Genomic DNA, 12,840 nt, shown 5'->3' on the forward strand with positions numbered 1-12,840 from the left:
TCTGATCTTGTTATGGCCTGAGGTGAGAAACTACTTCCTACAAGAACTCAAACATAATAGCTGCATTGTCAGCACATTTGATTTATTATACTTTTTAAAGCAATAGTTCACCCAGAATGATATATATATATATATATATATATATATATACAGTATATAAATGATTTCAAAGGTCCAAAGTATACACAAGTTTTTGAGTGTTAAAGTTTAACAATAAAATATTCAGAACGTTCTCTATTTGCAAACCATTATCTTTACTACATTGTACCCTGCAGCTACATTTGTATAGAAATGTTCTTTATAAAGGTAAGTGCATAATCAAACCTTGAAAACTACGCAGTTTTTTAAATTACTCTAAAGTTCTGTTTTTTTTTTTTTGTTTTGTTTTGTTTTTCTAAATGAACCCGAGTAATAAAAGTCACCAGGCGGACACGCTAACAAGGAGGCTAAAAGCTACGACCTCTAGCTTTAGTCGCTAGTGCGCCTCTTGAGGCCAGGGGAGTGAGGTTTACACACTGCACAGCTAATTACCAGCTGGCTACTGTTACACTCATCCCCCTAAACCTCACTCCCATCCAGGTCACGGCACCACTGTAATCGGTCCTGCTCGAAGTGCTCCGAGCGGGATTCAAACCGGCGTCTCCGGCATGAGAGGTGGGCGCGCTAACAATTTGGTTAAAGGCTACAGCCTTTAGCATCAGTCGCTAGTGCTCCTCTTGAGGCCAGGGGAGTGAGGTTTACACACTGCACAGCTACTTACCAGCTGGCTACTGTTACACATGTAAAAGTGAAAGAGTAATTGATTTATCGTGAGTTACCACAACAACACAACACAATCTTCCTCCAGTAGTAATTACATTTGCTGTTGATGAACATTTAGGCATAAATGGGCTTTAGATGTTTTAAAGAAACAAAACAATAAAGAGGGGAAATGTCTTTAAAAGTGTAAATGAATTATTGTTATACTTGATCTTGATGGCAAACATCTAAAACGTCTTTGTTACAGGGTGTAAAAAGCACATCTGGTCGGTCTAATTGATTTGCACAGTACTTATATGTTGTTCTGTAAGACAAGGAAACTCGGATGTGTAATCACATCATTCCACTTCAATTTCCTGTCAAATCCAAGAGTTAGATTTCACTGAAAACAGCTAACAGGTGTATCAGATTGCAAGAATCAAGAAAACCCCAGTATGTGATTGATAACACCCCGTCACATAATATCTTCATAAGTCAAAGAATGGAGAGGTATTGAGAGGACAAGTAATTTCCCTAATGGATCCTCCCTCCCCACTTCAGCTGAGAAAATAAAACAATAATAATAAAAACATATTTTATTGATAAAATATATATGGTAACACTTTACAATAAGTTCCATTTGTTACATTAGTTAACAAAATTAGTTACATTTACATTACATTTACATTTATTCATTTTGGCAGATGCTTTTATCCAAAGCGACTTACAAAATAGTTAACATGAACTAACAATGAACAATACTTTTACAGCATCTTGGTTAACCATTGAAGCTCTGAGGATATTTTTAAAGATTTCCTGATTCAGTGACATCCCAAAATTAAAGGCTTATTTCTCACCAAAAAAAAAAAAAAAAAAAAGTGTTTGTTATCATTGTCATCACATTTTTTAATGATATAAATTATGATAAATTATGTGACTATCAGCTTAAGAAACTGCTGAAAATTCACAAAATAACTTAACTTATACACTTTTTTAAAATTATTATTTTGATTTTACATTATATATCTCAGGGTGTAAATAAGGTGGCTCCGAAAACTTTTTCTCATGTCAACTGTAACAGAAAAGTAAATGTTTGTGTTGATATGACAAAGCAATCAAAAGTTACAAAAATAATTTATCCTAGAGTACAAAAATGTCTCCAAGTGTCCAAAAGCCTCTCCAAACAAATAAAACATAATAATTGTACATAAGAACTAATTACACATGCAAACAAAACAAAGACTAAATGTTTGCATTGCATGGAGACATAATTTTAGTAATGAGGTTCACAAAATGAGTGCCTTTTGACTCAATGAGTCTGCATCATTGAGTCTGTGTTATGTACTTGGCGCCATCTCCTGGTGGCCATATGTAGCACTGTGCTTTGTGTGGGTTATCTAATGATCTATCCCATTACTTTGTGTGTTGGCTCGTTTGAAAGATAATCGCCTCCTCTAATTAATGGTATGTGATATTTTATGCTTAGTTTATTTTTTTGTGAAGTTATAAGCAAAAACGCAGCATGTAATTATGGACACCATGCCATTTTAATGTTTTCCGAATAGTAGACTCATGAACGGAGATGTTAACCAGTTCCAGTGATTCCTTCAAGTCTTTAGCTGTCACACTAGGGTCCTTTTTCACCTCTGCGGTGTGCCCTTTGAGTCATCATGGCTGGACGGCCACTTCTAGGGAGAGTAGCCACAGTACTAAATCATTTCCTTTTATAGAAAATTTGTCTAACTGTGGACAAATGAATATCTCAGCTCTTCGAGATAATGTTGTAACCCTTTCCAGCTTTATGCAAAACAGCGATTTCTAATCGCAGGTCTTCTGAGATCGTCTTTTTTTTTTTTTTTTTTTTTTTGTGAGAGGTATGGCCCACGTCAGCAGATGTTTCTTGTGAACAGCAAACTCTAAATATTTGAGTGCTTTTCATAAGTCAAAGTAGCTCAAACCCACACCTCCAATCTCATTTCATTAAATGGATACAATGTTTGCCTGACTCTAATTAGCATTTGTTGATGTCATTAGTCTAGGGGTTCACATACTTTTTCCAACCTACACTGTGAATGTTTGAATGACGTATTCAGTATGTACAAGAACAATACAATAATTTGTGTTCTTAGTTAAAACAGATTGTGTTTGTTCATTTTTGTAACTTAGATGAAGGTCAAACCAGATTTTAAGGCAAATTTATACTTACAATAAATGCAGATAATTCCAAAGGGTTCACATACTTTTTCTTGCCACTGTATTTTGTGTTGGTCAAGACTGAAGTTATAAATATTTTTCACGGCCCGCCGGTGGGGACCCATTCGAACTTAAAGGGTTACATTTTTTTAATCAAAGTTGTATGGGATAACATTAGTTAATGCACTATGAACTAACATGACCTAATAATGAACAATTGTATTTTTATTAACTAACATTGATAAAGATTAATAAATGCTGTAAAACTATATTGTTCATTGTTAGTTCATGATACCTAATGCATTAACTAATGTTAACTAATGGAACCTTATTTTAAAGTGTTACCATATTTATTAATAAACTATACATTTTTACACTTCAAAGAATGGAGAGGTATGATGAGGAGGACTAAGAAGTAATTTCCCTAGTGGACAATACCACCACCATCCCCACCAACTCTCCCCTCCCTTTGTCTAACCCCACCTCAGCAGAGGCCCACCTGATCATCACCTGTGAGTATATAAGAGACCAGAGCTCATTGAGAATAAATAAGAGCGAGCAGGAGAGTGATCCATTCACAGACGTCAGAAAAGTGATCAGAGATAGGGGAAAAAAAATAAAAAACAGAACTGTGGAGGCAACGAGGTGAGCTTGACTTACACAAGGGCTTGAGATCCAAAGAAGAATCAAGAGAGAGATATTCAGCTCGTCTGCAAATAAAGAAAGGTAAGGAAATGGAATTTGATGGTTTCGTTTGAATCATTTTGTGTATTTCCTATACATGCATTGCTTGGTATCCTGATAATTACTGCATCTGCTTATAAGAAAATGTGTTTTTCACAGAAAATGTGTTATCTGTTTTATTTATAATGTTCAATAAACACAAACAATCTGACAAAAGTATAACTTTAAGAATAAAATATGTTTTTAAAAAGTTAATGATACATGAAATCTGATTCATACAGCATGTATGACAGAGAATTTAAATGTAAGAAAAAAATATTGATTCTTTTGGAAATAACTTTTATTATTATCATTATATATTATGACTCTCTGTTTAGAATATGCTCATTGAATCTCAATTAAGAACATGTTTCAAGAGAGAAAATCAAATAGAACAGTATAAAAATAAAGAGACTTCTCTATGGTTAACTTGATGTTGATATTTTCTATATAACTTTGACTTAATAATTTCATGTGTTTGTTAGTAATTTCATATTAATAAAACCATATTTCAGATGCAGTAAATTAGAGTGCACCAGGGTCATAAATTAAAAGGGCTCTGAGCAAAAATGCAACCAAAAATGCCCCAGAAATGTAAAATGTGAAGAAAAAACAAAAAGCCTAATGAATTCTACTGATTTTTGTTTGAAAATTCTCATGTAGTTCTTAATACTCTATTATAGTCCTAGTTATACATATTATGGCATAAAAATGAGTTGATGTTGATTGCATTTTTAGGGTAAGAGCTAATTAATTCTCTTTCTCGAGAATTTGTATGAATGAATTGATTAAATTGAAGTCAACAGATGAGACAGTTCATTTTAAATGGTTAGAAAAAATATATGCAATATAATCATAAAGGTAAAAATAGCTCAGAAAATCAAATTAAGGGGGTAAATATTTCCCCTTGATAAAAAAATAATAATTTCTGACACTGGAGTGCACTGTCACAAATATTAAGACAATCAGTGAGTTCTGATTGCATTTATTATACAGGATATTTAGTCACAGGCATACCATTAAAAAAAAAAAAAAAAAAAAAATCTGCATTTTGTTCAGATTTTAAGCTATAATCATTTTGTGTTTTATGATTCTTCTACTAGTAATAATTAAAAAGGCATAACTTGTATTATTAGGGGGCAAATTTGCATATTTGCATGTTGTAGATCCCTAAATGGGTAACGTGCAAAGCCAGGATGAATCATCAAACTATTTCCAATGATAATAATGAACAGAGAATTCTTTTCAAATTCAATTACTTGATTAACTTTGGTTTAAAGAGAATATTCTTAGATCTTTCTGTGAAATGCTGTTATATATCAAAGGATCATGAGAGAAAACAGCTCATTCAAATCAACTAAATCTAGAATGTTTTCAGACTAGAATAGTGAGAAACTGAGTCATCATCAGCAACATAACTGATATTTTTGGACTTTTATGGAGAATCCTAATAATATGTATTGAAACTGCAAGACAAGAGAGTCTACTAAATTAATTCTATTAATTTCAAAGCTTTATTTCCATCATCACTGACACAACACTGCAGTTGACTTCAGGGTACAAAATGAATGGACCACTGCAGCACTTGCTTACAAATGTATGTGTCGTGAAGTCGCCATAAAGGCCAGGTACAAATAAACGAACAGGAGTTGATCAAAATCTATACGTTTAATTCCCTTCATTATTTAAAGCATCCTAAATAGTCAACATCAATGCCACAAATTACAGAGCATTTTAAGATATAAAGCAGAGGATTGAAAGTGTGTTGAAAAGACATCTGCTTCTCGTAACCTTCCCACACGTTGCAGAAATCAATGTAACCGATGATGATTCAAGATATCTGAATAATGAAAAAAGTTGTCCTTGACGGTACAGTGTATATCACAAATATCATCCCTTTTCTTTACAGCATTCCACTCTGAGTCACTTAAATGTTTCCTGTGGCAATTGAAGATATATATATTTTCTTGTATTGTTTCTTCAGTTCTCAGACACTAAAAATGCAGTGTCAGGCCTGGATTTTGGTTGCAGTCGTCTTGTGTTTTCAGAGCCCATATGTAGATGGACACTTCTTGGATTTGTCAAATTGCATGGGCCTTAAATCTAATGAGCAAATAAGGGTAAGATGCATTTAATGGCATTAATTACATTATTGAAAAAAATAGAAAACTATACATTTCTATTGGCATTTTTTACAATTTATCAACATGAGTAAACAAATTACTCGAGCATAGTAATACAAATCTGGCAACACTTATTGTACATAATTAGGCGAATCTCATTAAAACATGTCAAGGTCACATTTCACTCCAAACTTAAAAAAAGAAAATAAGTAATTGTATTGAGCATAAAGAAAATGAAGCCTAAGGACCTTCATGATTATTTGCACCATGACCCGAAGCACATTCCTTTACTGTAATGCACCCGGATGTTTTACCTTTGAGTTTTTCATAATTTCCATTATTCTCAAATGTAATTCTCATTAGATTCTCATTACTTTAGTGTAGTATTTTTCACAGTATTACAGTAAAATTACAGTAATAGTTTTTATTTATATCAGCTTAAAAGAAATACATTAATATCTTAATATATCTATATAAACTCACTGGCCACTTTATTTATTTGTCTATTTGCAGTTTTAACACGAAAAACATCATTGCCATCTGTGCTGATGGGGAGAACGCTCATCCAGATCCCAGACATTACTTGAAAAAAGAAATAGACATTGTGACGAATTTTAGTGATCACCAATACCATTCCAAAACTTCATCTACACCTGTACATCTACTTATTCATGCGATTATCTAATCAGCCAATCATGTGGCAGCAGTGTAATGTATAAAATCACGCAGATTTGGGTCAGCAGCTTCAGTTAATGTTCACATCAACCATCAGAATGGGGACCGTGACCGTGATTGTTGGTGCCAGACGGGCTGGTTTGAGTATCTCTGTGACTGCTGATCTCCTGGGATTTTCACACACAACAGTCTCTAGAGTGTATAGTGTATAAACAAAAAACATCCAGCGAGTGGAAGTTAATGACAGAGGTCAGAGGAGAATGGCCAGATTGGTCCAAGCTGACAGGAAGGTGACAGTAACTCAAATAAACATGCGTTACAACAGTGCTATGCAGAAAAGCATTTCTGAACATACAACACGTCGAACATTGAGGCAGATGGGCTACAGCAGCAGAAGACCCCTCTGGGTACCACTACTGTCAGCTTAGAACAGGACACTGAGGCTGCAGTGGGCACAGGCTCAACAAAACTGGACAGTAACATCATCTGATCTGACAAATCTGGACTTCTGCTGAGATACACAAATGGTAGGCCCACTTCAGCCTCAATTTTCTGTTCTTGACAGAAGTAGAACCCAACGTGGTCTTCTGCTGTTGTAGCCCATCCGCCTCAAGGTTCGACATGCTGTGCATTCTGAGATGCTATTGTGCTCACTACTAGTTGTACAGAGTGGTTATCTGAATTACTGTAGCCTTTCTGTCAGCTCGAACCAGTCTGGCCATTCTCCTCTGGCCTCTCTCATCAACAAGGCGTTTTCGTCCACAGAACTGCCGCCTGCTGGATGTTTTTTGTTTTTAGTACCATTCTCTATACACTCTAGAGACTGTTGCATGTGAAAATTCCAGGAGATCAGCAGTTACAGAAATATTAAAACCAGCCCGTCTGGCACCAACAATCATGCCATGGTCGAAATCACTGAGATCACATTTTTTCCCCATTCTGATGGTTGATGTGAACACTAACTAAAGCTCCTGACCCATATCTGCCTGATTTTATATATTACACTGCTGCCACACGATTGGCTGATTAGATAATCGCATGAATAAACAGATGTACAGGTGTGCCTAATAAAGTGGCCTGTGAGTGTTTTTTTTTTTTTGTTTGTTTGTTTTTTTGCATAACAATAATGAGAATGACATTGTTTTTGCATTACAGTAATGACATGTTTTCATTTTCTTTATGCAAAATATAATTTCGGAAACACTTTACAATAAGGTTCCATTTGTTAACATTAATTAACAACATTGTATAGTGGCAAGAAAAAAGTATGTGAACCCTTTTCTGCATTAATTGGTCATCTCATCTTCATCAAAGTCACAAGTATAGACAAACACAATGTGCTTAAGCTAACAACACACACACAAATATATTCTTTCATGTCTTTATTGAACACAACCCATTAAACATTCACAGTGCTGTGGAAAAAGTAAGTGAACCCAAGGATTTAATAACTGGTCAATCCTCCTTGGCAGCAATAACCTCAACCAAGCGTTTCCAGTAGCTGCGGACTAGACCTGCACAACATTCAGAAGGAAATTTTTTTTACGTAAAAAGGGCTGAAATCTCTTTTTTGCGAAGCATGGTCCATGTCAGCAGAAGCTTCTTGTGAATAGCAAACTCAAAATGTTTGAGTGCTTTTTATAAGTCAAAGTAGCTCTAACACACACCTCCAAAATCGTTTCATTAATTGGATGCCAGGTTTGCCAACTCCTGACTCTAATTATCTTTTTTGTCATCTTTAGCCTAGGGGTTCACATACTTTTTCCACAGCACTGTTAATGTTCAATGGGATGTGTTCAATAAAGGCATGAAAATTATAATGGTTTGTGTTGTTAGCTTAAGCATATTGTGCTGTGTCTATATTTGTGACTTTAATGAAGATGAAATTACATTTTTATGAGCAATTTTTATTAATGCAGAAAAACAGCTAATTCCAAAGGGTTCACTTACTTTTTCCTGCCACTGTAGTTAACATGAATTAACAATGAACAATAGTTTTACAGCATTTATAAATCTTGGTTAATGTTAATTTCTTTAATTTAATGTTAATTTTTTTAATCAAAAGCTGTATATGTTAACATTAGTTAATGTGTTATGAACTACCATGAAATATCATTGAATAATAGTAGTGTTATTAACTAACAAAAACAAAGATTCTAAAATGCTGTAAAAAATATATTGTTCATTTTTAGTTCATAAAACCTAATGCATTAACTAAAGTTAACGAATGGAACCTTATTGTAGTGTTACCAGAATTTCTTATTCCTTTCCTTTGATTTTGAGGTGATATATGACCCAGACATGTTATAGACAGGTTTCGTGAGATTATCAGAAATATTGCTTAAAAGATCATGTATATACAAACGTAAATACATATGAATTGAAATCTGTCATCTTCTAAAAACTATTTCAATGCAGATTAACTAATAATCTTTTAAGTGTTCTATAATGTAATAATTTTTATTAATGATTTAATTAATAAAAGCTGTTATAAAGAATTTGTGTGGAACACAGAATAAGGTATTTTGCAGAATGGCCAAGCTGCTCTGTCTCTGATCACCATTAGTAGCTTGGACATTCTGCTAGATTCCTCCTTTTGAGTTCCATGCATGAAATAAAGTCAAACGGATTTGGAAGAATGTGAGTAAATAATGACAGAATTTTCATTTTTGGGTGAAAAATCCCTTAAACTTTATGTATGTGTCATCTTGTTCTTTGTCCTGACTTGGCAGCAGTGTATTAGGCAATGCAGATCTAAGCAGGACGTCTCTAATTATGGGACAGTTTCTTCATCTGAACAGAAAAACAATGAGGAACAGGTTGAGGAACAGAGCCTGAGTTTGGGTCTGCTCTTATCTGCTCTGGCACCTGGTTCACCCGAGACCCAAAAGCCCACTGGAGAACCTCCCCACAGTGAGGAGAGGAGATCTTACTCCATGGAGCACTTCCGCTGGGGAAAACCAATGGGTCGCAAACGCAGACCCATTAAAGTCTTCATCAACAACGCCCTGGAGGAGGAGCCAGAGGAGTCCACGGAAACCTTCCGCGTGCAGCGAGAGCAGGGCGCCGTCCTGGACGTTCAACAAAGGAACAATGTGAAGACCAACGGAAAGTATCGCATGACCCATTTTCGCTGGAACACTCCACCTGAGAAACGCTACGGCGCATTCATGAGACCTTATTCAGAGCAATCCCAGAAGCCCCTGCTCACGCTGATACGTCATCGTTAAAGACAGACAGCAGTTCAAAAATTAAGAGAGGAAAGAGAATTAGTGTGTTTATTTATTTTTTTAAAGTTAAATGTTATTATTAACATAATAATTTTATTAAAAAGCTTCCTTTGAACCAAAATTACAGGACACTGAAACTTTGTGTCTTCTGAAAAAAACAAAAACAAAACATTTTGGGATGAACAGTATGCAAAACAAGCTTCATTCAGACTATGAATGCTCATTGCTTGACATTCATGATTTGATTAGACACCTGCGCTGTACTTAATCACATCTCTGGGATTAAAAAAGAAAGGATTTTCAGAAATGCTGGTTATTTGTCTAGTTTAGTTAGTTCTATTGTATTATTCTGTACATGGAATATATTAAAATGATTTTGCAATGTTGCAAGCTGTGGATTCATGAGTATTTGCATGATGATTGTATCCTGGAGTATAGACAATGTAATGCAGAAATATACGCTATATCGGTAAGAATGTCGGTATCAGATAATATTGGCATTTAAAGATCAAGATCATTAAAAATTTTAACCATTTTTCTATACCAGGTTATGAAAGTATTTATAAGTTATCCATGACTGGTACTGTACGTCATGAAGACTAATTTCACTCATGTAAAATGTAAAATGATAAAATATTTAATTCTTTATAGTATTTAATTATGATTATAAAATAAAATATTAAATCATAATACAATGAATAAATGTTTTTTAAATCTTTATTCTTTATTAAATATTTATTCTTTCATCTTTATTTTTAATAATATATACACATAAATTTACTATAAATAATAATTTTAGAATATACATATACTTATAAATAATGATATAAGTAAATTACATTTTAATTAATATATTGTACTATATAATTTATACTGTGTGTATACAGTATTATATATATACACACACACACACACACACACACACACACACACACACTGTATATATTTATTCTGTATCTACATACTATACAGTGCATCCGGAAAGTATTCACAGCGCTTCACTTTTTCCACATTTTATGTTATAGCCTTATTCCAAAATGGATTAAATTCATTATTTTCCTCAAAATTCTACAAACAATACCCCATAATGACAACGTGAAAGAAGTTTGTTTGAAATCTTTGCAAATTTATAAAAAAATAAATAAATACAAAAATTTTTAAAAAAATCACATGTACATAAGTATTCACAGCCTTTGCTCAATACTTTGTTGAAGCACCTTTGGCACCAATTACAGCCTCAAGTCTTTTTGAGTATGATGCTACAAGCTTGGCACACCTATTTTTGTTCAGTTTCTCCCATTCTTCTTTGCAGGACCTCTCAAGCTCCATCAGATTGGATGGGGAGCGTCGGTGCACAGCCATTTTCAGATCTCCCCAGAGATGTTCAATCGGGTTCAAGTCTGGGCTCTGGCTGGGCCACTCAAGGACATTCACAGAGTTGTCCCATAGCCACTCCTTTGTTATCTTGGCTGTGTGCTTAGGGTCATTGTCCTGTTAGAAGATGAACCTTCGCCCCAGTCTGAGGTCCAGAGCACTCTGGAGCAGGTTTTCATCAAGGATGTCTCTGTACATTGCTGCATTCATCTTTCTCTCGATCCCGACTAGTCTCCCAGTTCCTGCCGCTGAAAAACATCCCCACAGCATGATGCTGCCACCACCATGCTTCACTGTAGGGATGGTATTGGCCAGGTGATGCGCGGTGCCTGGTTTCCTCCAGACATGACGCTTGCCATTCAGGCCAAAGAGTTCAATCTTTGTTTCATCAGACCAGAGAATTTTGTTTCTCATGGTCTGAGAGTCCTTCAGGTGCCTTTTGGCAAACTCCAGGCGGGCTGTCATGTGCCTTTTACTGAGGAGTGGCTTCCGTCTGGCCACTCTACCATACAGACCTGATTGATGGAGTGCTGCAGAGATGGTTGTTCTTCTGGAAGGTTCTCCTCTCTCCACAGAGAAATGCTTGAACTCTGTCAGAGTGACCATCGGGTTCTTGGTCACCTCCCTGACTAAGGCCCTTCTCCCCCGATCGCTCAGTTTGGCCAGGCGGCCAGCTCTAGGAAGAGTCCTGGTAGTTCCAAACTTCTTCCATTTACGGATGATGGAGGCCACTGTGCTCATTGGGACCTTCAATGCTGCAGACATTTTTCTGTACCCTTCCCCAGATCTATGCCTCAATACAATCCTGTCTCAGAGGTCTACAGACAATTCCTTGGACTTCATGGCTTGGTTTGTGCTCTGACATGCACTGTTAACTGTGGGACCTTATATAGACAGGTGTTTGCCTTTCCAAATCATGTCCAATCAACTGAATTTACCACAGGTGGACTCCAATCAAGTTGTAGAAACATCTCAAGGATGATCAGTGGAAACAGGATGCACCTGAGCTCAATTTTGAGTGTCATGGCAAAGGCTGTGAATACTTATGTACATGTGATTTTTGTTTTCGTTTTTTATTTTTAATAAATTTGCAAAGATTTCAAATAAACTTCTTTCACGTTGTCATTATGGGGTATTGTTTGTAGAATTTTGAGGAAAATAATGAATTTAATCCATTTTGGAATAAGGCTGTAACATAACAAAATGTGGATAAAGTGAAGCGCTGTGAATACTTTCCGGATGCACGTGTGTGTGTATATATATATATATATATATATATATATATATATATATATATATATATATATATACACACACTGTAAATAGACACACACACACACAGTCTTAAAAAAAAAAAAACAGTCCTATAGTTTTATGGCAAAGCATTTAAACTGTGCACACCATACCATACTGAAAATGTTTTATTGTCTATTTGCAGTTTTAACACAAAAAACATCATTGCCATCTTTGTTGATGGGGAGAACGCTCATCCAGATCCCTGACCTTACTTGAAAAAAATAGACATTGTGACAAATTTTAGTGAACACCAATACCATTCCAAAACTTCATTAACACCAGAAAAAACACTTAAATTGCAGTCTTTATTATAAATGACCAACCCTGACATGTCACAGCCCAGAAATTAATATTCTCACAAACAGAAAATTCATCACAGAACTACAATGCTGAAGAAACGTGAGATCTATTTATAGGATCTTTTTTTATTTATTTATATAATCAGGAAAAGCATTTTAATTCAGATTAATTTCAAGGGAATAATCATA

The 12,840-nt window shown here is 35.0% G+C and overlaps 1 protein-coding gene across 1 annotated transcript; it reads left to right on the forward strand.

Moving 5' to 3' along the window:
- Positions 1-5,654: 5,654 nt before the first annotated feature.
- Positions 5,655-9,682, forward strand: LOC127410093 (pro-opiomelanocortin B-like). Its single transcript, XM_051645157.1, has 2 exons — positions 5,655-5,774; positions 9,185-9,682. The coding sequence occupies exons 1-2, from the start codon at positions 5,655-5,657 to the stop codon at positions 9,680-9,682; spliced, it is 618 nt and encodes a 205-aa protein (XP_051501117.1).
- Positions 9,683-12,840: the final 3,158 nt, after the last annotated feature.

The sequence above is a fragment of the Myxocyprinus asiaticus genome, chromosome 19 (assembly GCF_019703515.2).
Source record: "Myxocyprinus asiaticus isolate MX2 ecotype Aquarium Trade chromosome 19, UBuf_Myxa_2, whole genome shotgun sequence".
Lineage (NCBI taxonomy): Eukaryota > Metazoa > Chordata > Actinopteri > Cypriniformes > Catostomidae > Myxocyprinus > Myxocyprinus asiaticus.